The sequence below is a fragment of the Podarcis vaucheri genome, assembly GCF_965113315.1.
Source record: "Podarcis vaucheri genome assembly, chromosome: 3".
Taxonomy (NCBI): domain Eukaryota; kingdom Metazoa; phylum Chordata; class Lepidosauria; order Squamata; family Lacertidae; genus Podarcis; species Podarcis vaucheri.
In genome coordinates, this window is record NC_138761.1 from 127,045,517 (window position 1) to 127,067,829 (window position 22,313).

At 43.1% G+C, this 22,313-nt stretch overlaps 2 protein-coding genes across 12 annotated transcripts in view; one reads left to right on the top strand and one right to left on the bottom strand.

Moving 5' to 3' along the window:
* SUPT3H (SPT3 homolog, SAGA and STAGA complex component) overlaps positions 1 to 22,313 on the bottom strand; it is a gene marked incomplete at its 5' end in the record, with an annotated part of 250,766 nt that overhangs the window by 211,702 nt on the left and 16,751 nt on the right. For all 3 annotated transcript variants that reach the window (XM_082215810.1, XM_082215809.1, XM_082215808.1), the window contains one exon: positions 16,016 to 16,119. In XM_082215810.1, coding sequence (XP_082071936.1) covers positions 16,016 to 16,119 — 104 coding nt within the window. Of the gene's footprint in view, positions 1 to 16,015; positions 16,120 to 22,313 lie in introns of those variants that run through there.
* Positions 1 to 22,313, top strand: part of RUNX2 (RUNX family transcription factor 2) — a gene marked incomplete at its 5' end in the record, with an annotated part of 245,008 nt that overhangs the window by 18,859 nt on the left and 203,836 nt on the right. The gene's annotated exons all lie outside the window — the stretch shown is intronic.

Sequence of the window (22,313 nt, forward strand, 5' to 3'; positions counted from 1 at the left end):
CTCTTGCATGCAGTGCTTCCAAAATACAGAGTGGCGCCTGGCCTTGAGAAAAATCTCAGTGACTCAAGTTAAGACGTCACACCTGAGGAAAGGGATCACAACTCAGGGGTAAAACACAAGGTCCCACACACAAATGCATTACATCAATTCAGTAACTCCCACTACAGTTTAACAAAAAATAACAGCACCAGTTTTTCTTCTGACCCAGATTCTGCTCATGATACGGTTGTGGGAGAAATTCAATTCCGTTCACATTTAAAAGCGAATTACCATATTTTTTTCCATCTATAAGACACCCCCATGTATAATTCACCCCCTATTTTGGGGGACTCAGATTTAAGAAAATGGGGGAGACGGCCCAGAGTGTAAGATGCCCCCAAATTTTTGACATTATTTTTTAGGGGAAAAAGCTAGTCTTATACATGGAAAAATACAATTAACTTTGCCCTTTCCAAAACAATATGAGAATCAAAACACAGCCGTCCTGGAAAATTCACACTTATCCAAATCTTGTTATATGTTTGCATATGTTAAGGGAAAATATGTGTAAAAATGAATATATTAGTGAAAATAACATACAAAAATGCATTATATCAGAAGAAGTTGCTTCCAAAAATGTGTACATCAGTCAAAACTACAAACAAAAATCTGTCCATTAGGAAAAATTCACACTAAAATGCTGAAGAACTTTCATGAGGATTTTTATTATTATTGCCAATTGCTACAGAAACATGGCAAGGTTAAGACTGGAGAAGTGTGAAACGGAAAGATTCTTTTAGTCCTGGCTCAGGGCTTGTGCATGTGTCCTTAGGGCCCACCCAATTTCTTTTAAGACAAGCTGCTCCTGCCCCCTTAATACTCCCACCACCCAACAAGGGCGCCTAGAGAAAGACATTGATTGCCTGCCCACAATGCCCTTTGCTAGCGACTGGCCAGAGCCTCTTTCAGAAGAGTTTTCATTTCAGCTGGCTTGTGGGGTTCAGACTAAGTATTCAGTTGCGAAGGAGATGTTAGTGCATACTTCATTTGGTTTTTTGTCTAGTTTGTTTCTTAGGCATGGTAGAGCCATAAATCCTCATTACGGCAGATCATACAACTTACAGCCTCACTGCAGTAGCCTATAGAGCCCTATCATTAAGATACCAATGTGATTATTTAAGTACAAATAGTTCAGACTGACAAGGATATCAGCCTTTTAAACACATTTTCATGACAGAAGAGCAATGCCTTGTAACACCAACAAAAAGATCAGTGTGCCTAAGTGTGCTTGCCTTGACCTGGCAACTTACTCAGAGGGTGACTTCTTCGTTTCTGTGCCTCAGCTTCAGTTCCCATCTGCAAAATGGGAAACTAAATTATCTGCCTCATGGAGCTGTGATTAAATATATTAGATAAGATGTAAAGCACTCTGGGCACCAGAAGAGCTATAGAAGGTTGGCATTTGGTATAATCGTTAACTTGTGCACTGAGCTATTTAAAGCCAAAGAAGTACATTGTACTCTGAAACCCAAGCCAGCCTCTTACTCACAAGCGCAAAGTTGCATGATTCTATTACGCACACTTCTGACTCTGCATTCAGCTCAATGTAACAAATACAAATTGATTCATAACTAATTATGTCACAAGAAGATTTGGTTCTCAAGTTTTGTTCTGTACAGCACTTCAAAGTATTTTTTCACCAGTGACTCTGAATCATGATCAGGGGGAGACAATGGAACATCTGTTAACAATGAAGGATTGACTCAACAAAAGAATGATTATTTAAGGGTCCCCTTCCATGAACGACCCTTGAAGACTATGGGTCAGCACGATTTTCCCTTACTGAAACCTATTTTTAGAACTAGAAAGCCAGTGACTCCCCCCCCTCCTAAGAGGGGGTGGCAGAATGACTGAAAATGATAACAAGCATTATTTTTTATGTATAAAAAAATCACATGATCTGGAAGAAAAGCAGACTGTGCCAAAAGAAGTTAGAGATGAACACTATCACTCAGAAGAGAGCACTTCCAGGCCTATTGGTAGGCCAAGTGAGGGGGCTAGCCCTGCAGGCGGCACTGAGTGCTAGGAATGGGCAATAAATTGCATGATATTCTATTTGTTATTTCACTTTGGATGCACTTGTGGGATTTGCTGCCTCAGGTGCCGAATAACTTGACTGGCCTGGGATACTCTGCGCCACGACTGATGAGGGGGTGTCAATTGCTGCTCCCCCTTATACAACAAAAGGGAGAGAACAGTAGGCAGAAGCATTTGCCAGTATGCAATGTCATGGTTTGATGTCAACTTTTACTTTAAGAAAAAACAAAAAAGAGGGAGAAAAATTACTGCAACAACGTGAGTGAAAATAGCTGCTCACCAGTCCCATCGGTGGGCCAAGTTTGCGGCCCAGCATGTGCCCACCGCCTTCCTCCGGCAGCCCCACCGCTCCGCCGGCCATTGCTGCCCTGCTGCCAATGATTGCCAAGGCTACTTTGTCTGGGTTTGAAGTAGCCTATCCGTGGCGGCCTGAGGGGCAGGGCAAAGTGAGCAGCCTTCACTTCAATCCGCCCGTAAAGGGTAAGGAGGGGCCAGCGCAGAGGCCAGCAGTGCAGTTGGCCCCAGAGCGTCTTCAGCATAATTGTGATCAGTAAAGTATTTTTTGCATTTATGCCCATTTCCCCAAGAAGCTCAGGGCAATGCACATTATTAGTCTCTCCCCCATTTTTATTTTCACAAGTGGCCAGAGACCATCTTGGCTGCTCCCTGCCTTGCAGGCCTTTTCCCACCTGGCCTGGGAGGGCGGGGCCTGGACTGACTCCAGCTACAAAAGTTAAGGCTGCTGAACAGACGCCTGGGCTGGGGTATTGTAGTGCCCTGGGGTGGTAGTGACCTCGGGTGCACTTGGGGGCATTGAATATAAATAAGGGGGTAGTGAAAGAATAAAGAAAGATGAGAAGAGAAGAAAATTTTGAAAAACCATTCATACATGTTTCATCTCTTCTGTAATGATGCTTTCCGCCAGGTTGGGCACCAATGCAGGATAGCGACAATGCCTCTCTGGCAGTTGTGCTGGAGGCGAGGGTTTTCCCTGGGCTTGGCTAAGCCCTTGTCAGCTTCACTTCCCAGGCCTGGGAAGTTGATCACAGCTTGCTTGCCTATTTGACCAATGGCAGGTTGGCTGCGGTGCTCCCCCCCCCCCCCCGAGGTGGATTGGACTGCAAATAGCCAATTGTGGTGATTTAAGAATGCTGCAGACAAAACTAGAGCCAAATAATAAATACACTAATAAATTGATAGCTGCAGACCAGGTTCGCCCTTCTCATTAGGATTATTTTTAACGTTAATCCTAATTTTTATTTTAATATTATCCTTCATTATCTGTCACTATGGTTGATTTTAATAAATAATGTTGTAATTTCAGGCTTCAAGGTGTCTTATTTACTGTGTTGTAGTACGCAGGTAATAATAGAGACATTTGTCACGGCATCTTTCCGTTTGTTCACTTAAAGGAGGCAGATTTCTCGGGGGGCACTGAGCAATTTTTTCCTGAGGAGGGGGTGGTAGGCCAAATAAGTTTGGGAGCCTCTGGTTTAGGGGGTTCTATTGGGTAGAGGTTGTTGCTGTTAACTTTCGGTATCTTCATTTTAGATTTTATGATTTGTGTGGAAATTGATCAGTTTGGTTGTATACTTTTGATGTTTATTGTTTATTGACTATTTTTGTTATGCTTGTAGTTTTATACGTTTTTGTGCTGTGGGCCGCCTTGAGCATGGTTTTAATTTGGGGAAACTGGTATGCAACTACAGGCAATCCCCAATTTGCGCTGGGGTTGTGTTCCAGGTCATCGTGTGCGTTGGCCAAGTGCCCCATAACGCCCTCTTCTGGGTCCGAAAATGGCCTGCAGCTGTACACAGGCAAATTGGGTTGTCTGCAATACAGGGCTCATATTGACACAGACTTTTACATATTACTAAATTTATAAAAAGGAAGCACTCTGAATATCTGAAATACACCATATAACTACTAAGTTTGCATGTTTTTAAAAAGTGAATCCCAGCAGAAGCATCGGAGGGAGGGCTGGGGGAAGCCTCTGAACCGCCATTTTGATTTTATTTCTCTTTGAAGAAACTCCAGCCAGTCAGGAGTCTCTCAGAAATGCACTGAAAGTTGCACTGCATTAGGGCTGGACCGCGAAGAGCATTCGGTTGGCATGGGAGTTGGGGGGGGGGAGCAGAATCTGGTTTTGCGGCTGGACTGTGAGGTTTTTATAGTCAGAGGAGGAAAGGAGACTCTTGGTGGCAAGCTGCCTCCATAAATGTTTCGCTGGCATCATGAAAGGGCAGGGAGGAATCTGGTGTCTTCCTGGCTTGGACTGCCCTGTTTTATTTATTTATTTTTATTTCTTTGTTTTATTTATTTATTTAACGTATATTAAATTTTGATATGGGCTTCTGCAAATTAATTAACTGCCATTAGGAATATTCACTAGTTTTAAGGAAACAAAAAACTTAGCAGCAGTTTGAAGAGGACCATAAGTTAATTTTCTTTCTGAGTCCAGGACTTTGTATTTCATAAGGGGGCAGGAGAGTCGTTGATAACAGAGGGACCCTGGCACTGGTAACCTGAATAGCAGGCGTTGTGTGGGGTGGCTGCACACTTCCAGACGCAGCTTTGAGTAGGCAGGTGCAGTTGATCAAAAGGTGAAGGAATTCCGAGTTAGGCAAATACCTTCTTTTATTAAATTCAAGAAACTTAGACAACTTAAAGAATTCAGCATCACACTATTACCACTGTTCTGTCTGCAAAAGCAAATCAGCTTGGCAAACAGAATGATCCCCCCTTTCCTGTGCTTTGGGGGTGTCTATGACCCCTTCATAGCTCATCTGGAGGGGTGCAGGGGGGGGAGCCTCCTTGTGCACACAGCAGTCCTTACTTCCTCCGAAGGGATTTGTGAGGTGAATCCTTCCCTTTGTGTGACGGTCTGGGTGCCTGCCCCAGTGGAGGACTGGGGGAACTTGCTTCCAAAGTATTTTGAAGTGATCATAAGGTGTGAAAAGTTTGGGTTTTTTAGATTCTGACTTCCTGGTTTTCCCCACCAGCCGTATCTGTTTCTCTGAGCAATAGGAGCTTAAAGTTTGGGGGGGGGTGATCTTTAGCCAATGATTATTACCCATGGTTGCCAATCAAGGAGGTTCTTTTTGCATACCAGGGAATAAGCCAGGTGTAGCTGAAATATAAAGGAATATTACTGAATCGAGTATGTGCTGTTTTCTCCATAGGAGTGATACAGTTTCACACATGTAATAGTCAACTATACTGAGGAGGACGCATCATTAAGCTGTGATTGCTAACATAATCTTACTCCTTTTACTGAGCAGTAAGCCATACTGTGTTCATTTAAGTGACAAACACTGACAAGCTGGAACGTGTCCAGAGGAGGGCAACCAAAATGGTCAAAGGCCTGGAAACGATGCCTTATGAGGAACGGCTAAGGGAGCTGGGCATGTTTAGCCTGGAGAAGAGGAGGTTAAGGGGTGATATGATAGCCATGTTCAAATATATAAAAGGATGTCACATAGAGGAGGGAGAAAGGTTGTTTTCTGCTGCTCCGGAGAAGCGGACACGGAGCAATGGATCCAAACTACAAGAAAGAGGATTCCACCTAAACATTAGGAAGAACTTCCTGACAGTAAGAGCTGTTTGACAGTGGAATTTGCTGCCAAGGAGTGTGGTGGAGTCTCCTACTTTGGAGGTCTTTAAACAGAGGCTTGACAACCATATGTCAGGAGTGCTCTGATGGTGTTTCCTGCTTGGCAGGGGGTTGGACTCGATGGCCCTTGTGGTCTCTTCCAACTCTGTGATTCTATGATTCTAAGTGGGTATAGAATTGAACCCTATTCTTCCAGGCCCTAGCCCAGCACTCAAATTATTACATTTCTACGAATATAGATGCTCATCTTAAATATTTTTACATTTAAAAATACATTATCAAGTTGCCCAAGTCATGTGTTTTCTTTTCTTTTTACTCTTAATTGGTGTCCTTTGCTTGGATTAGGGAGAGAAGCACTCTTGTGCCTTTAAGAGGTATGTGTCAGGCAAATATTATTGAGTACAAAAAAGTGCATTTGGGTGAGCTTGAACAGGACTATTTTGTTCCTTTTTAAGATAAACTTTCCTAGCACTGGTATTACTAACACAATCCTATTCAGTTTATTCAGAAGTAAGCGTTGTCTTCTGTGAGGCTTGTTCCTGAGAGTAAGCATAGGGCTAAAGCCTTTTGTGGTGCCTAAATAATGTTAGTTTTTTCACAACTCATTCACTGTTTGTGCGTGTGCAGTGGTTTTTTAAAACCAGAACTGAGAGAGCATTGGTGAAGGAGCAGAGACCTGGGCTTCTATTCATTGCTGAGGAGGTATGACTTACCTCTGTGTACACTCATGACAGCAAGCACTGGACTAAAGCTCTGTTAGGGGCTATGTATTAATAAAATTGCAATTTTGAAGTGTCCACTGTTTCTGTGAAACAAAGGAAGTTAGAAAAGGAACCAGAACAAGTGGAGGCTACACAACTTTCATTCTACCAGAGAAGCAACTCTAAACCAAAGTAAGCCACATCTCAGCTGAGTTAGCTGCTATCTGTAAAAGTTCGATCTCCACAGTATGTTTTCAAAAAAGGAGATTGGAGAGGAAAACAAAATTTGCCAACACCCCAACAGGTCTGGTGAACTTGCATGAATGTGCATGTAAAATTGTTTGCCTGTTCTGATAGACCCTAGTTGATGTTATGGGGAATTCCAAGCAAATTTGCTCCCTGACCCCATGTCTCTTTATAAGCACAAGAAAAAGGTCGTAAACAACTCATTCAGACTTTAAGTTATTTTTGCACAATGCAGTCTCAGCAAAGCTTCTGGGCTCAAACATGGTAAACAAGGACAGAATGGAATGGAGAAATCCTGTACAACCTCAAATTACAGCCTGGTTAACCAACACTCTCATGGGCAAGATCATTACTGCCATTTCCTTCCAACGTTATCCAAAATTAACTCAAGAGAGAGAGGGAGATGATGTTACTGATGGACATAACAAAAATGACATACAGATTTCAATGGTTTCAATTTTAGGAAGCATAATGAGGAATTAGCAAAGCTAAAGCACAGAAGGTCACATCTAAGCTAGAAGACGGGTTGTCAGTGGTACAGGGTTGGCAACCTATGCGTTTTCATAGTTGAAGTATATTTTGCTCCACGACCAAGCTATTTTCTGGGTAATCTGCACAATAAAGTCACTACCTAGTCATAAATGCTCCACAACAGGCATGGAAAATATGCATATTGATATGACTGAGGCACTGCATACAAATTTTTGAAGAAATCTCTCTGAATTTCACAGGGTTTATTTCCTCTCTATGAGTAAAACTTAAGCCAAACCTATCTCAGCTTAACGAAAATTGTATCTGGTAACCATGTGGGTCGGGACGCGGGTGGCGCTGTGGGCTAAAGCCTCAACGCCTAGGACTTGCCGATCGAAAGGTCGGCGGTTCGAATCCCCGCGGCGGGGTGCGCTCCCGCTGCTCGGTCCCAGCGCCTGCCCACCTAGCAGTTCGAAAGCACCCCCGGGGGCAAGTAGATAAATAGGTACCGCTTACCAGCGGGAAGGTAAACGGCGTTCCGTGTGCGGCTCTGGCTCGCCAGAGCAGCGATGTCACGCTGGCCACGTGACCCGGAAGTGTCCCCGGACAGCGCTGGCCCCCGGCCAATAGATGTGAGATGGGCGCACAAACCCCACAGTCTGTCAAGACTGGCCCGTTCGGGCAGGGGTACCTTTACCTTTACCTTAACCATGTGGGTCAGAACTGGTTCCACATCCAATCCATTGGCTACCTCTACTTTAGAAAGTTAAAAGGATCAAGCTATTCCTGAAATTGCTGGGAAATCACCCACCACAAAGAGAAAGTCGGCAAATTGATGACTGACTCCAGAATCTTCATTCAGTTTTGGTTAGAATTCTTTTTTTACACTGGATGGGGGACTTGAACATTTTACTTTACCAAAATGTTTAATGCACAAAAATCAATGAATGATAAAAATCAAACCAATAATTTAAACTCTTATTTAAAACAGCAGGTAGTACTAGGGAAGAATAAAAAGCCTGCAAGAGAAAAAGGCAGAAGTTGCTATAAGCAAATACTTAGTATTACACAATATTTTTTTGAAAGGCACAAGTAATATTTGCTGTGAGCTTGTGCTGTTCTTATTTGGTGTAATCTACCCTTGTTCCTTTCCTTCAGTTATTGTGACGTCTTGGATGTGTTAGTATAATGTTTGCTCCCATGTTTGTGCATTCCTTGGCATCAAAAACTGTTCTAGCAGTTGATACTGTTTCTTCTGTTTTGGATGTTATTGCGTCTTCTGGCTTAATCCCCGAGTAGAAATTACTGAAACCCAAGCCCCTCGTTTTGGAAGTTCTTTTGACAAAACACTGAGATTCTTAGGATAGAGAACTCAGCATATGTAAATACTTTAAGGAAAACAACTGTTTTAATCATCACAAGAACATGAAGAATTAACATTTTAAAACATATTAATCCAATGTTAAATTGACTATATTAGCCTCTGTCCATCTCCAATTGATTTTAATGTACAGTATATATATTTTTAGTGGCAACAAAATGTAGTACATTACATCTGGATTTCAACTTTTTATAACGTAAAATGCAGTTAACACAAATATGGTAACTACTATTATAAACAGCAGATAGCTTAACAGTCCCCCATTCTCTTTCTCTTGTCATTGAGCAACTTCAGTCTAACCCAGCCTTTCTCAACCTCAGGTTCCCGAGGTGTTCTTGAGCTACAGTTCACATCATCCCTGACCACTGTCCTTGCTGCCTAAGAGAGATGCTGTCCAACAACATCTGGGGACCCACGGTTGAGAAAGGCTGGTCTAGCCCATGGGTGGGGAACCTCAGACCAACGGCAGTCTGACTCCAGGCCTTTCTCTAGCCTTTTAGCTCACCCCGGGCCATAACCCTCACATGCTCCTCAGGGACTTCTGCCTGGCTGGAATGTGTCAGTCCACATACATCAAGGTGGGGGTGACTGATGTGTGTGCCCACATTTGTACAGAAACCTCTGACTGGGTTGTTGCCTACACGTGGGAGTTGGTCTGCCCACTCTTTCCTCTGTCCGTGCCCACCATTGCCATGAGCCCCATGGAAGATGCCCTCTGCCTGAAAAAACAAACAAACCCCACCTTGGCCATGACTTAACAGCCACATGCCCTCGTTCAGAGGTTCCTTCCAGGTGAAGAAATTAATTTGCACATAGATGTTTGCTACTTAGAAGAGTTTTCCTATTCACGTCAATTAATGGGCGGCTCCACAGGAGCAAAAGGATGCCTGCGCCAAAGGACATACACACCCCAGCACCTCCATGTCTACTGTGGGTACAATTTTAAAAGTTGTAGGAATATTAGCATAGTAGGATGGATATGTTGTGGCTTCATCCTGCTGATTATAATATAATCATATAATCAGCTTGATGAAAGCACAAAATACTCTCATTATATTTGCCATTTACTCAATGTGATGCTTCAGCACGAAAAGACAATCTGAAATAAGACTAAAAACCTGGAGCCTCTTAACACAGTAGAATCAAATATGGCTTGAGTTTTAATTTACTAATACCCACACATTTTGCCTGTAGTACACAATTAATGACAATTGAAGACTAATCATTAAATTGTAATTCTAGTAGATGCCTGCCAAAATTGTACTGCAAAACAAGAGAGAGAGAATCAGAAAACTCACTTGAACTTCTTTATTTGGTTTCATCACTCAATGTACATTTCATCCCACAAGACAAATAGTAGTGGGGGGAGGGGGGGTTTAAATCATCAAACCAGCCCAAGGGAAGAGTTAAAGTACATCTTCCAAACTGCTGCAGTCCCAAATGGAGCACCCCCAGTTGCTATTAAACTTATTTTAAAAACAGCGTGAAATCCAGTCACAGATATTTTGCTGCTATGCCTTGTGTCCTTGATTGGTTACTGCAGCCATGGAGCCAAATATTTAGCTCACAGAATCATAGAACTGTAGAGTTGGAAGGGACCCCAGGGTCATCTAGTCCACCCCTGCAATGCAGGACTCTCAGCTGAAGCATCCATGACAGACAACCTCTGCTCAAAAACCTCCAGTGAAAGTTTTTAAGGTCCACCACCTTCTGAGGGAGTCTGTTCCACTGTCAAACAGCTCCTGCTGTCAGAAAGGTCTTCCTGATGTTCAGCTGGAATCTCCTTTCTTGTACCATTTGACGTGCATTACTGGCAAGCCACGTGTCCTTCATAGCAAGAAGCCAAGAACAAACCTTGGCTTCCCGGCTGTGATTTGTTTGGAGAAACAAGCCCTGAGTGCTGGTTCAGACATGACGCTAGCTAAGCCAGCCGCTCTGTGGTTTGGTCCCTCTTCAACTGAGAGAGAATGGAAGTAGCAGCATTTGACCTGCATTCACCGGCTTGAAGCTTGTGCACAATATGGTTAATCAAACCCTACTTTTATGTCCAAACCTGGCCTGTAATTAAGTAATGGGGTGGCTAGCAGGTCTGGCAAGCAACAGGCCTAAAATAAACTAATGGTCAATCGTATGTGAACAAGATCAAAATTAGTTCTATACAGAACAATATTGCTTCCTAATGATGCAATGATGGAGGAAGGTTTCAGTGAAATCAATATACCTCAAATAAATGCATTTTAGAAGTAGCCTGTAAATTACGTGGTGCAGGTTTTTTTTAAGTTCCTGAAGGATTCTAGATAAGTTCTTGTGGCAACCTATTATAGAGCAGAAGCCAAAGGAAACAATTTTAATATTTATGTCCACAGTCTATTCCTGACATGTAATTATTATTTGCTAATAGTATATATTTTTTTCAAGAAAAATGCACACAAATAAACCTACTGGAAGAATTCCACCAGCTCCAGTGAAGTCAACAGAAGAGTTGGTGAAATGTATCTCAGAATCAAAGTCTACTTGTTTGGATTGCTTTTAAAAGGAGAAACAGCACTAGGTCCAAAAGAGTATGAAGATGTCTAGGTCTTCACTTACATAGCCAATAATAACTTCTGCACTGACAGGAATTGTGTGTATACTGGCGGGGAGGGGAGTTAAGAAAGTGCTTAATCAGGAAGTCAGCAATTATATAAAAATAAAAGCTTCTCTGCTACTTGCCCAAAGAATCAGTTTGGCCTACAACAGCTCACTAGACTCATGTCCTTGCTTTGATTTCCAAGCCCAAGTAATGTTCTGTTATATTTCCTCCCAGTCTGAATATCAAAATATGAATTATTCAATTTAGATAAACGCTTTTAGGGAAACTAACTTTAAAAAGTCCAAGAATTGCCAAGGGAAAGGAAACCTAAGATAACAAATGTATTTGAAATGAAACATAATTGTATCATTTCCTAGCAAGGCGTCAGAGCCTCACTTAAGTCATAGAAACTTTATGAGTGAATCCTAGAGTTTCCTATTGACATATTTTGCTGTGGCATATTTTTCCCAGCATGGCACTGATTAAGTGCTACTATGCCAATAGTGTTTGGGTTTCCCATATAATTGGATATTTATGTGCAGGCTACTGAATACCTGGGGCAATGGGTGTTTGGATCACAGTCCTTAATATACAGGCCAGTCACGCAAAGTTTTGGGTTTTTTAAAAATTGGAACTTCTAAATTATGGAACCCCATTATGAGCTTTTCTCTGTGCTACTACTATACATGATGTGCTTTTGATGCGCTTTGAAACCCTCTGCTTTAGTATTTTAGAAACTGTCATGCAGAGACGCCCTATACCAAACAGCCAAGAATAAGCCAGTGTGCAAGCATTCTAAGGGCCAGATCTTATTCAACATCTTTATCAACGACTTGGATGATGGACTCAAGGGCATCCTGATCAAATTTGCAGATGACACCAAACTGGGAGGGGTGGCTAACACCCCAGAGGACAGGATCACACTTCAAAACGACCTTGACAGATTAGAGAACTGGGCCAAAACAAACAAGATGAACTTTAACAGGGAGAAATGTAAAGTATTGCACTTGGGCAAAAAAAAATGAGAGGCACAAATACAAGATGGGGGACACCTGGCTTGAGAGCAGTACATGTGAAATGGATCTAGGAGTCTTGGTTGACCACAAACGTGACATGAGCCAACAGTGTGACGCGGCAGCTAAAAAAGCCAATGCAATTCTGGGCTGCATCAATAGGAGTATAGCATCTAGATCAAGGGAAGTAATAGTGCCACTGTATTCTGCTCTGGTCAGACCTCACCTGGAGTACTGTGTCCAGTTCTGGGCACCACAATTCAAGAAGGACACTGACAAACTGGAACGTGTCCAGAGGAGGGCAACCAAAATGGTCAAAGGCCTGGAAACGATGCCTTATGAGGAACGGCTAAGGGAGCTGGGCATGTTTAGCCTGGAGAAGAGGAGGTTAAGGGGTGATATGATAGCCATGTTCAAATATATAAAAGGATGTCACATAGAGGAGGGAGAAAGGTTGTTTTCTGCTGCTCCAGAGAAGCGGACACAGAGCAATGGATCCAAACTACAAGAAAGAAGATTCCACCTAAACATTAGGAAGAACTTCCTGACAGTAAGAGCTGTTTGACAGTGGAATTTGCTGCCAAGGAGTGTGGTGGAGTCTCCTACTTTGGAGGTCTTTAAGCAGAGGCTTGACAACCATATGTCAGGAGTGCTCTGATGGTGTTTCCTGCTTGGCAGGGGGTTGGACTCGATGGCCCTTGTGGTCTCTTCCAACTCTAGGATTCTATGATTCTAAGGCACAAAGAGGATCCTCTTCCGTGTGATTTTTGGAAATAATTCCACAACTGCTTGGCTACTGTATGGCAATTGCCACTGCACACAGGCTGGTGTAAACCCACAGTTGCAGCAAGTAGTAATATCTGCACGTGCCAGGTGTTCAAGGCTGGTATAACTTCTGTCTACTGGGATAGGAAACATTAGCTTCTCAAGACTAAGAAATATGTAACAAGGAATAAAGATATGGATGGCAATACAATCCCACCACCCAAAAAAGAAGACACACTGGACAAGAGCCAGGTATATTTCACTTCTAAAGGCTTCTAAGTAGGTAATTAGTCAGGGAGGGAGCAATCACCCATTCACTCTTCTGGACAATACCAATGGCCTTTGCCCCACAGAAACCAAACTATTGCTGAGAGAGCAGCAGCAACCTATTTTCCCAAAGCTTGATACTAGCAGCAGTGGTTTAAATTCACCATCTTCTTCTGCCTTCTAGCACCAAAAAGGCAGAAAGCTAAGAGCAGCCAGAACATTGCACTCTGCTCTTCCTTCCAAAAGTAAATCCAAAATGGCTATCTATACCGAAAAAGGTGTTTTGAATACAGTAGTACCCCGCAAGACGAATGCCTCGCAAGACGGAAAACCCGCAAGACGAAAGGGTTTTCTGTTTTGGAGGCGCTTCGCAAGACGAATTTCCCTATGGGCTTGCATCGCAAGACGAAAGCCCATAGGGAAATGCTGGCCGTCGGGAGCAAAGACTTTCGCCCACAGCCGGCCTTCAGAAGAGGACCTCTTCTGAAGGCCGGCGGGGGGCAAAAGTCTTTGCTCCCCCCGCCTGCCTTCCCCCCCCCCGCCTGCCCCGGGCGATCTTAAAATGCTGGCGGGCGGGAGCGAAGCGTTCGCTGCCGACCCCCAGCATTTTAAAATCTCCAAGGGACAGCAGAGAAGTCTCTGTCCCGGGGAGATTTTAAAATGCTGGGGGTCGGGAGCGAAGCGTTAGCTGCGACCCCCAGCATTTTAAAATCTGCCCCTGTCCCGGGGAGATTTTAAAATGCTGGGGGTCGGGAGCGAAGCGCTGCCGACCCCCAGCATTTTAAAATCTCCAAGGGACAGCAGAGAAGTCTCTGTCCCGGGGAGATTTTAAAATGCTGGGGGTCGGGAGCGAAGCTGTTCCGAAGTGGGGAGGGGGGGCGGGGACGCCTGCCCCAGCCGCCCCACTTCGGAAAGCTGTTCCGAAGTGGGGAGGGGGGCGGGGACGCCTGCCCCAGCCGCCCCACTTCAGAAAGCTGTTCCGAAGTGGGGCGGGGGCGGGGACGCCTGCCCCAGCCGCCCCACTTCGGAAAGCTGTTCCGAAGTGGGGAGGGGGGCGGGGACACCTTCTGAAGGCGGGCAGGGGGTGAAAGTCTTTGTCCCCCCTGCCTGCCTTCCCAGGGGCTTTTAAATCGCCCCGGACAGCGGAGAAGTCCTCCGCTGTCCGGGGCGATTTTAAAATGCCGCCCGCCAGCATTTTAAGATCGCCCCGGACAGCGGAGAAGTCCTCCGCTGTCCCAGGGTTTTTTAAAATGCTGGGGGTGGGAAGAAAAGCCCTTGTTCCCCCCCCCCCAGCCTTCAGAAGAGGTCGGGGGACAGACTGTCCCCGGACCTGGTCTGAAGGCGGTTTCCCTAGGAACGCATTAATTGATTTTCAATGCATTCCTATGGGAAACTGTGCATCGCAAGACGAAAAAACCGCAAGACGAAGAGACTTGCGGAACGAATTAATTTCGTCTTGCGAGGCACCACTGTAACTACAGACTCAGTCTCGCCCAGACACATTTGGGCAATATCTCCAGGTGCCTGTTCTCAGCCCCTAAATATGACAATGTGTCAGTTGGCATTATATCTATTTATAACGACACCACTTTCAAACTTAATTTAGTTCTGAGGCTAGCAAACATTAGCAGTCCAAGTGGTCCAAACTGTGTTTACATGAGTAATTCTGACATAACTGAACTTTTTACTGAAAAAGAATAAGCTTTGAATGGTTATAATTATTGTCTGCTTCTTTGAAGACAGATGCTGTCCTTTAGAGTGACAAGAAGACATTTGTCCCAGCTTTAAAAGTTTATACAATTCTTTTCCAGCAGATGGGTGTAAAAATTCTTTAAGCATATTACCTCATTGCTATACAAAATCAAGCACCATAACTGGTGTACAGCACTCCCAAGAGCAGCAAATTATGTAGGTGTATGGCCAATTACTATCACTAAAGAGTTTGGGGGGTGCATTCATAATAAAACTAAACAAATGCAATACAAAAATTGACCTGCCCTGCTCTCCATCTGCAGTTCTGAGAGAAGAGTAAAATCCTAAGTCTTATGCTCAACATTCTCTTTTAACTCCTTGATAAATCAGAAATAATGATCCATAGAGAAAGAACTCATTAGCTTGAGTTCTCTCCACTTTCTGCAGACCAATACATCTTGGATTTATATAAAAGAAAACATGGCATGTGCTGGCAGGTCAGCCTCCCTGATTAATAGGTTGCCTTCCACCAAATCAAGATTTGTGGCCTGGCCCATTGTAGAAGGCAACTAATCAAGCTTTAAGTATGGAATCCTCCCAATTATGGAACTTTAAAAATATGAAGCCAACAACTTTATGAAAATCTAGGTATTCTGAGATAAAACAACAACAGTGTTCCAGTCTTGTCACAAATTAGAACTGCATCACTATGTCATTTTACAGTAAATTTCTGTTCTTTGTAAGAAATTATTCTTCTTGTCAAGAGCAAAGACTAATCAGTTCCAAATGGTCCACATGTTAATTCTGTCACAAACAGCATTATTTTATCACAACATACCACTGTGCATCATGAAAAAGCAGCTCTAAAATATAATACATTTTTTTAAAAAGAAAGAAAAGTAATTTAACGAACAGAAAATATTCCTTCCAATCCTAGGATCAAGCACCCTATGATATACAGTGAAAAATATATAGCATACCCTATATTTCCTATATGTAAATTTATTTTAGCTACACATAATTTCAAATCCAACAACAAGAGTGCCGGCTAAGTTGCTTAATAAATCTTAAAAACCATTTCCAAACTTAATTAATTAATGAGCAAAATTAATTAATGAGCATATACGGGACAAATCTGCCCTGCCCTCTATTAATTCTGCTTCCTAGTTATGTGGAATTGTGAATGTAGTAAGATATGAAAACAAAAGGGATACTTACATCATACTTTGCAGTTCAGGAGTAAAGTTTGTTGATTTCCCAGTCCCTCTTCCGCTGCCTGATGGAGCAATAGTCGACATTGGACTAGATCCAGTACCACTCATCTGAGTAAACAAAGAAAACCACAATGTTTGCAGGTATACAAGAGCAAACACCACATAATGAAAAATAGCAAATCAAAACCCATGAACAATGTGTGCATGCTTTAAAATATCAAGTTAGTGCTGTTCCATTCAGACATTCACAATGCCTTACTCAGCATAATTAAAAATTACTATTTTTCCCTTCCCCAGGCAACTGAAGCAACATAGCTGACTAAAGTACGCAAGCACCATTAGTAATAGTAGCAATTAAGATGAATGACAGAATTCAACTAAAATGTTAAATGTTATTTGTTTAAATGTTGCTTATTTTGAAATTACTGCTAATTTGTTTATTTAAAGACCACCTAGCTGTAATAGTCTCTAAGCTGTTTACAAAGATACAATACAAAAAAATAAAAATCAGTTAAAACTATAAAAGCAAACTTCACTTGAAATGCCTGCTGATATAAAAAAAGCCTTCTGTGGGCAGCTGAAGTTCAATAGAGAGGGGACCAGCCGGCCCTCAACTGGAAGGAAGTTCCATAAAACTAGAAAGTTCCAGAAAGTTCCTGGGGAATACGAGCTACGGGGGACCACTAACTGTGACTCCCCCCCCCCCAGGCCCTGCTGATTGGGCAGGGATAGAAAGGATTAAGTCAGGGGTCAGCAAACTATTTCAGCAGGAGGCCGGTCCACTGTTCCTTAGATCTTGTGGGGGGTCAAACTATATTTTGAAAAGAAAAAAAAATGAACGAATTCCTATGCCCCACAAATAACCCAGAGATGCATTTTAAATAAAAGGACACATTCTACTCATGTAAAAACATGCTGATTCCTGGACGATTTGCGGGCCTCATTTAGAAGGCAATTGGGCCGGATCCAGTCCCCGGGCCTTAGTTTGCCTACCCATGGATTAAGTAGTCCTTAAGGTATCTTTGGCCCAAATAATTCTGAATTTCCAGGGTCATTACAGAAATCCCATGGAAGTGCCACCCCACCTTCTGTGGTTTCAACATCACATTTTATGGTTTGGGCCCAGTTTCCTGTTTGACTTACAGAGGGCGAAACAGTCTGTCCCTTGTTTGGTGGCCTTTCTAGAAGAAGCAGATGAGGTAGGAATCAACTGTGCAGGTCTATTGTATTCATCATCTGCATTCGTCATCTGTATTCATGCACGTTGTGCCATAGGGTATTTTTAAAGGATCACATGCCAGTAGATGTAGACCAGTTAACTTCCATAGCCTAGATAAAGCTACACAACTCACGCTTGCCTTGAAAAGAAAGTCCCCGAGACTTATGAATGGTAAACCATGTAATGTTACGGGAGGAAACTGCTTCCTCACAATATGTGTGTCCCTTATTAATGGAAACTCAACCTCAGTTATGGAGCAACTTTCTAGTTCAGCAGCCCTATCAAATTTGACTATTCTCTGTTTCGCCTGCTTTTAGAATATGCCATATTTCAAACCCACAATATATCCCATAGGACCATAAACTAATCCTCTTTCATATGTAGATTTCTCCTGAGCATAACATGAGCATTTATGCTCACTTTCAGAACAGCCTCTAAATCTGCAGTTAACTGAAACATCATGTTTCAGTTTACATATTTTCTTATTACGCTTTTCATACATACCGTATTTTTCGCCCCATAGGACGCACTTTTCCCCCTCCAAAAATGAAGGGGAAATGTGTGTGCGTCCTATGGGGCGAATGCAGGCTTTTGCTGAAGCCTGGAAAGCGAGAGGGGTCGGTGCGCACCGATGCCTCTAGCTCTCCAGGCTTCAGGAAGCTATCAGCAAGCCTTGCAAGCCCGACGGGAGTTCCCACGGGATCACAAGGCTTGTGGGCAGCAGCCTGCAGCCCGAAGCATGGGGCGCCCTCCAGAGGGTGCCCCCTGCTTTGGGCGGGTGTCCGCAAGCCTTGCGCACCCGGCAGGAGGTCCCCCTGGGCGTGCGAGGCTTGGGGCAGCAGCCTGCCGCCCGAAGCACGGGGAGCCCTCCAGGGGGCGCCCCGTGCTTCGGGCGGGTGTCCGCAAGGCTTGGGGCTGCAGCCGCGGCTGGGGGGGGAAAATAAATTTTTTTAATTCATTCCCCCCCCAAAAAACGAGGTGCGTCCTATGAGCCGGTGCGCCCTATAGGACGAAAAATACGGTATACTGCATCTGCATTGTTTGACATTAGGACTATCTATAGCATCTATTACCTCTTTTTCATTTATGCCCTCCTTTACTTAACCTCACTTGACGGAGTTGACTACATTTCTTCAAAGCTGCCATAAGCACACAGCAAAATAAACTTTCTTTATTGAGAAAAAAGTATCTTGCTCTCCTCACACTTCACTTCGATCTCTGCTCTGAGTTTATTTTATCTTTTATTTTCTCGCCAAACCCAGCAACTTCTTTCTGCTCCAATAAAGCACCATAAACTTTATTTACAATTTATTGCAATCATATGCATGCTACTGTAAACCATGCAAATCTCATTTATGATTATTAGCAATAAAGGCTTGCTTTGCATAGAAGTGAGCCTTTTTCACCCTGAAACCTGAGTGGTAGTCATACCAGAGCAATTAAGCACCAATTCTCCAAAACAGGAGAACTTGAGGGATAATATATGTCACTCATGTTTCATTGGATAATGTCAATAGTATCTGATCCATTTGAGCTAGCTTTTTTCATTCTTGCTTGAACTTCAAAACTGTTTCCCTATTTTGCCTGAAAGACAGAGAGAAGTATTGAATTCCCTCAGATTTTCTATTCTATTCTATGTGTTTGTTTTCAATCCAGTGTGGTGCAGTGATTAGAGCACTGGACTAGGACCTGGGAGACCAGGGTTCAAATTCCCCCTCAGTGCTTCACTTTTGCCCCAGGCACAGATCTGTGTTTAAAAGCTTTGTTTCTGAGAATTTGTGGGCTTTTTGCCCAGAGCTTTCCCCACAAAAACCGGCTCTTTTGTGCTCAATCAGAACAAACATCAATTCAAGTTTTCCATGGATTGCCATTTGCTCTGACTGAGCTTTAAAGAGCAGGTTTTTGCGGGGAAAGCTCTGGAGCAGAAAAAAGCAAGGGCACTTGGACAAGGACCTTTAAAAGTGGGTTGTGCCTAGAAAGAAGTGTCCCATACTTTCCAAATCTGCCTCAATCACAGGGTCTGGATTAGATTAGATTTTTTTCTGCAGTAATTCCTCAAAACCTGCCTACAAGATTTACACACATAAGTGATGCAGGAGGACCAAGCACTGAGCTCATTCTCTCAAAAGATATGGAAAAGGTTTTGTGGTTTCTGCAGAATCCTGACACTGAAGTTCCCCCCCCCCTATTTCCTCAGACCTGATGTCATGCATACCTCTTGAACCAAAGGGAAATAAGTCCTGAAAGCACTTTGCTTCTAAAGTCCCCCCCCCCCCGAAACTGAGTAGAGAATCATCAGTAGTTGACATCTGATACAATTTGATATCACCTGCAGGATCTTTTGTGTGTAGATACATATCCTGTTCAGAAAGGTCAATTATTTTTAAGATTATTACATTCACTAACCTGTTTAAAATCTAACACTAGATCACTGTGAATACTTAACTCTACATATAGCGAATTATTCTTAATATAAGGCAGAGCAAACCTTCTGCATGTTTACCAAGCTGCTGCCAAATTACTTTTTACTTTGTAGCCACCGGTGACCAAGATGAACACATTCTCACTCAAATATGGCTCTTAGGCTGTCTAAATTATTTTGGAAAGTTATAGAAAGATTGTTTCCCTTGTATGCCTCTCCCTAATAGAAAGCAGTTTCCTAATTTTAGTGTTTAGGCAAGTAACAGTCTGAAATGGTTTGATGAGCTCTATTTTTAAAAAAAATCAAACAAGTTCAGGCTGCTCAATTGCTTGGAACTTCTTCGAAATTCATCCCACTCAAAAATATACCCACCTAGTAAAACATTTTTCAAGTTTTCTGCATAGTATCTGCATCCATACAGTGCATCACCATTTAATGCTGAAACTATTTTTTAGACGAATGCAACCTTCCCCTTCCTGTCACAAACTGTTTTTCTCTTCCATGTCCTTTATGTTAACGTTTCTGACGGGGGAGGGGGCGATAAATGACTTTATTGCAGTTTATGCAGACTCTCTCAAATCTAACGCTGTTTTTCTTACCTTCCAAATTTGGGGTCTTGTCTTCAAACTGAGTGACAATAGAACTTGCTGCCACCTCACTCTTCCTCACAACCTGTGGCTTAAGTTTAGCTTTAAGCTCAGTTCATATGTAATAAATTCCTTCATTTTATCTACCTCTTCAGTCTTACACACTGATTTAAAATGTTCCTCTGACAAAAGTAAAGTGTATCCAATATACGTCTTCTTATCCTGAGCATTCTCAACCATCTAAAAATGCCTATTTTTATGTTGTGTTAACCCTTGGCAGAGTGCCCTAGTTTATTTTTGAAATGTTCAGCTCCACAGTCATCAACAGAACAAAACACACTTTTGTGTGTATGTCAACAATAGTGTCTGAGGTGTGGGGCGAAAGAAGTCACAAAGTATCATCGTGAAGTTTTGTGGTCTGCCACACCATGCAGTGCATGGCCATGGTTTTGTAGGCCGACAATTTTCTACGTTACAAACAGCAGTGCACATGTCCTAACGAAGCCAAAGACCAGAGCTTTCCAAACTGTGTCACAACACGTTAGTGTGTTGGCTGCAGTGTGTAGGTGTGCTGCGCGAATGCTCCCTGCACAAATATGGGATGGGGGACATGTGAAAAGCATCTAGGGGTCTTAGTAGACCACAAGCTTAACATGAGTTAAGTCAACAGCAAAAAAGCTAACACTATTCTAGGCTGTATCAACGGATGTATAGTGTCCCAATCAAGGGAAATAATAGTCCACTCTATTCTGCCTTGGTGAGACCACACCTGGAATACTGTGTTCAGTTCTGGGCACCACAAGTTAGGAAGGATGTTGACAAGCTGCAACATGTGCAACAGAAGGAAACTAGGATGGTCAAGGATCTGGAAACCAAGCCTTATGAGGAACGGTGGAGGGAGTTGGGCATGTTTAGCTTGGGAAAAAAGGAGACTGAGAGGAGGTCTGAGAGCCATCTTCAAAGGGCTGTCCCATGGAAGGTGGAGGGCACTTGTTTTCTCCTGCTCTGCAGGGTAGGATTCAAACCAATGGATTCAAGTTACAAGAAAGGAGATTCTGTCTAAACATCAGGAAGAACTTTCTGACAGTAAGAGCTGTTCGACCAGTGGAGTGGACTCCCTTGGGAGGAGGTGGGCAGAGGTTGGATGGCCATCTGTCATGGATGCTTTAGCTGAGATTCCTGCATTGCAGGGGGTTGGACTAGATGTCCCTTGAGGTCTCTTCCAATCCTACATTTACCCCGAGGTATGACTGTATTTGCTATAATAATAATGATAATGATAACTACAACAACAACAACAACAATTTATTTCTTGTACCCCGGCCACTCTGGGAGACTCCCAACAAAGTATAAAAGAACACACCAAAACATCAAACATTAAAAACTTCTCTAAAGAGGGCTGCTTTCAGATGTCTTCTAAAAGTCAGATAGTTGTTTATTTCCTTGACATCTGATGGGAGGGTGTTCCACAGGGCGGGTGCCACTACCGAGAAGGCCCTCTGCCTGGTTCCCTGTAACCTCACTTCTCGCAGCCCTCAGAACTGGACCTCAGTGTCCGGGTAGAACGATGGGGGTGGAGACGCTCCTTTAGGTATACTGAAATGAGGCCGTTTAGGGCTTTAAAGGTCCACACCAACACTATGAATTGTGCTCAGAAAAATACTGGGAGCCAGTGAAGATCCTTTAGGGCTGGTGTTATATGGTCCCATAAGCTACTCCCAGTCACTTATTAAGAAGTATACAACCAGTTTTCACTTCCTAAACTGTAACCCTGAAGAACTTTCAGCAAGACAGTATCAAGTAGACACCACAACCTGGGGAAAATACCCGTGAATGTTATTTTGCTGACCGACTGAAGGACTTGGATTACTCAAGTGCAAACTCCCATTCTTTCCAGTTATGTGAATGCAGTTCCTGTACATAATCAGGCTTTTCACCTTTACAGCTACTTTAAATGACCTTACCTATCATGCAGAACTAACTTTCACTCACCCCTTCTCTCACTAAAACTGCTTATATACATTAAAAATAATGAACAAGGCATATAAGTGACTAATGTATCTGCATCCTAATA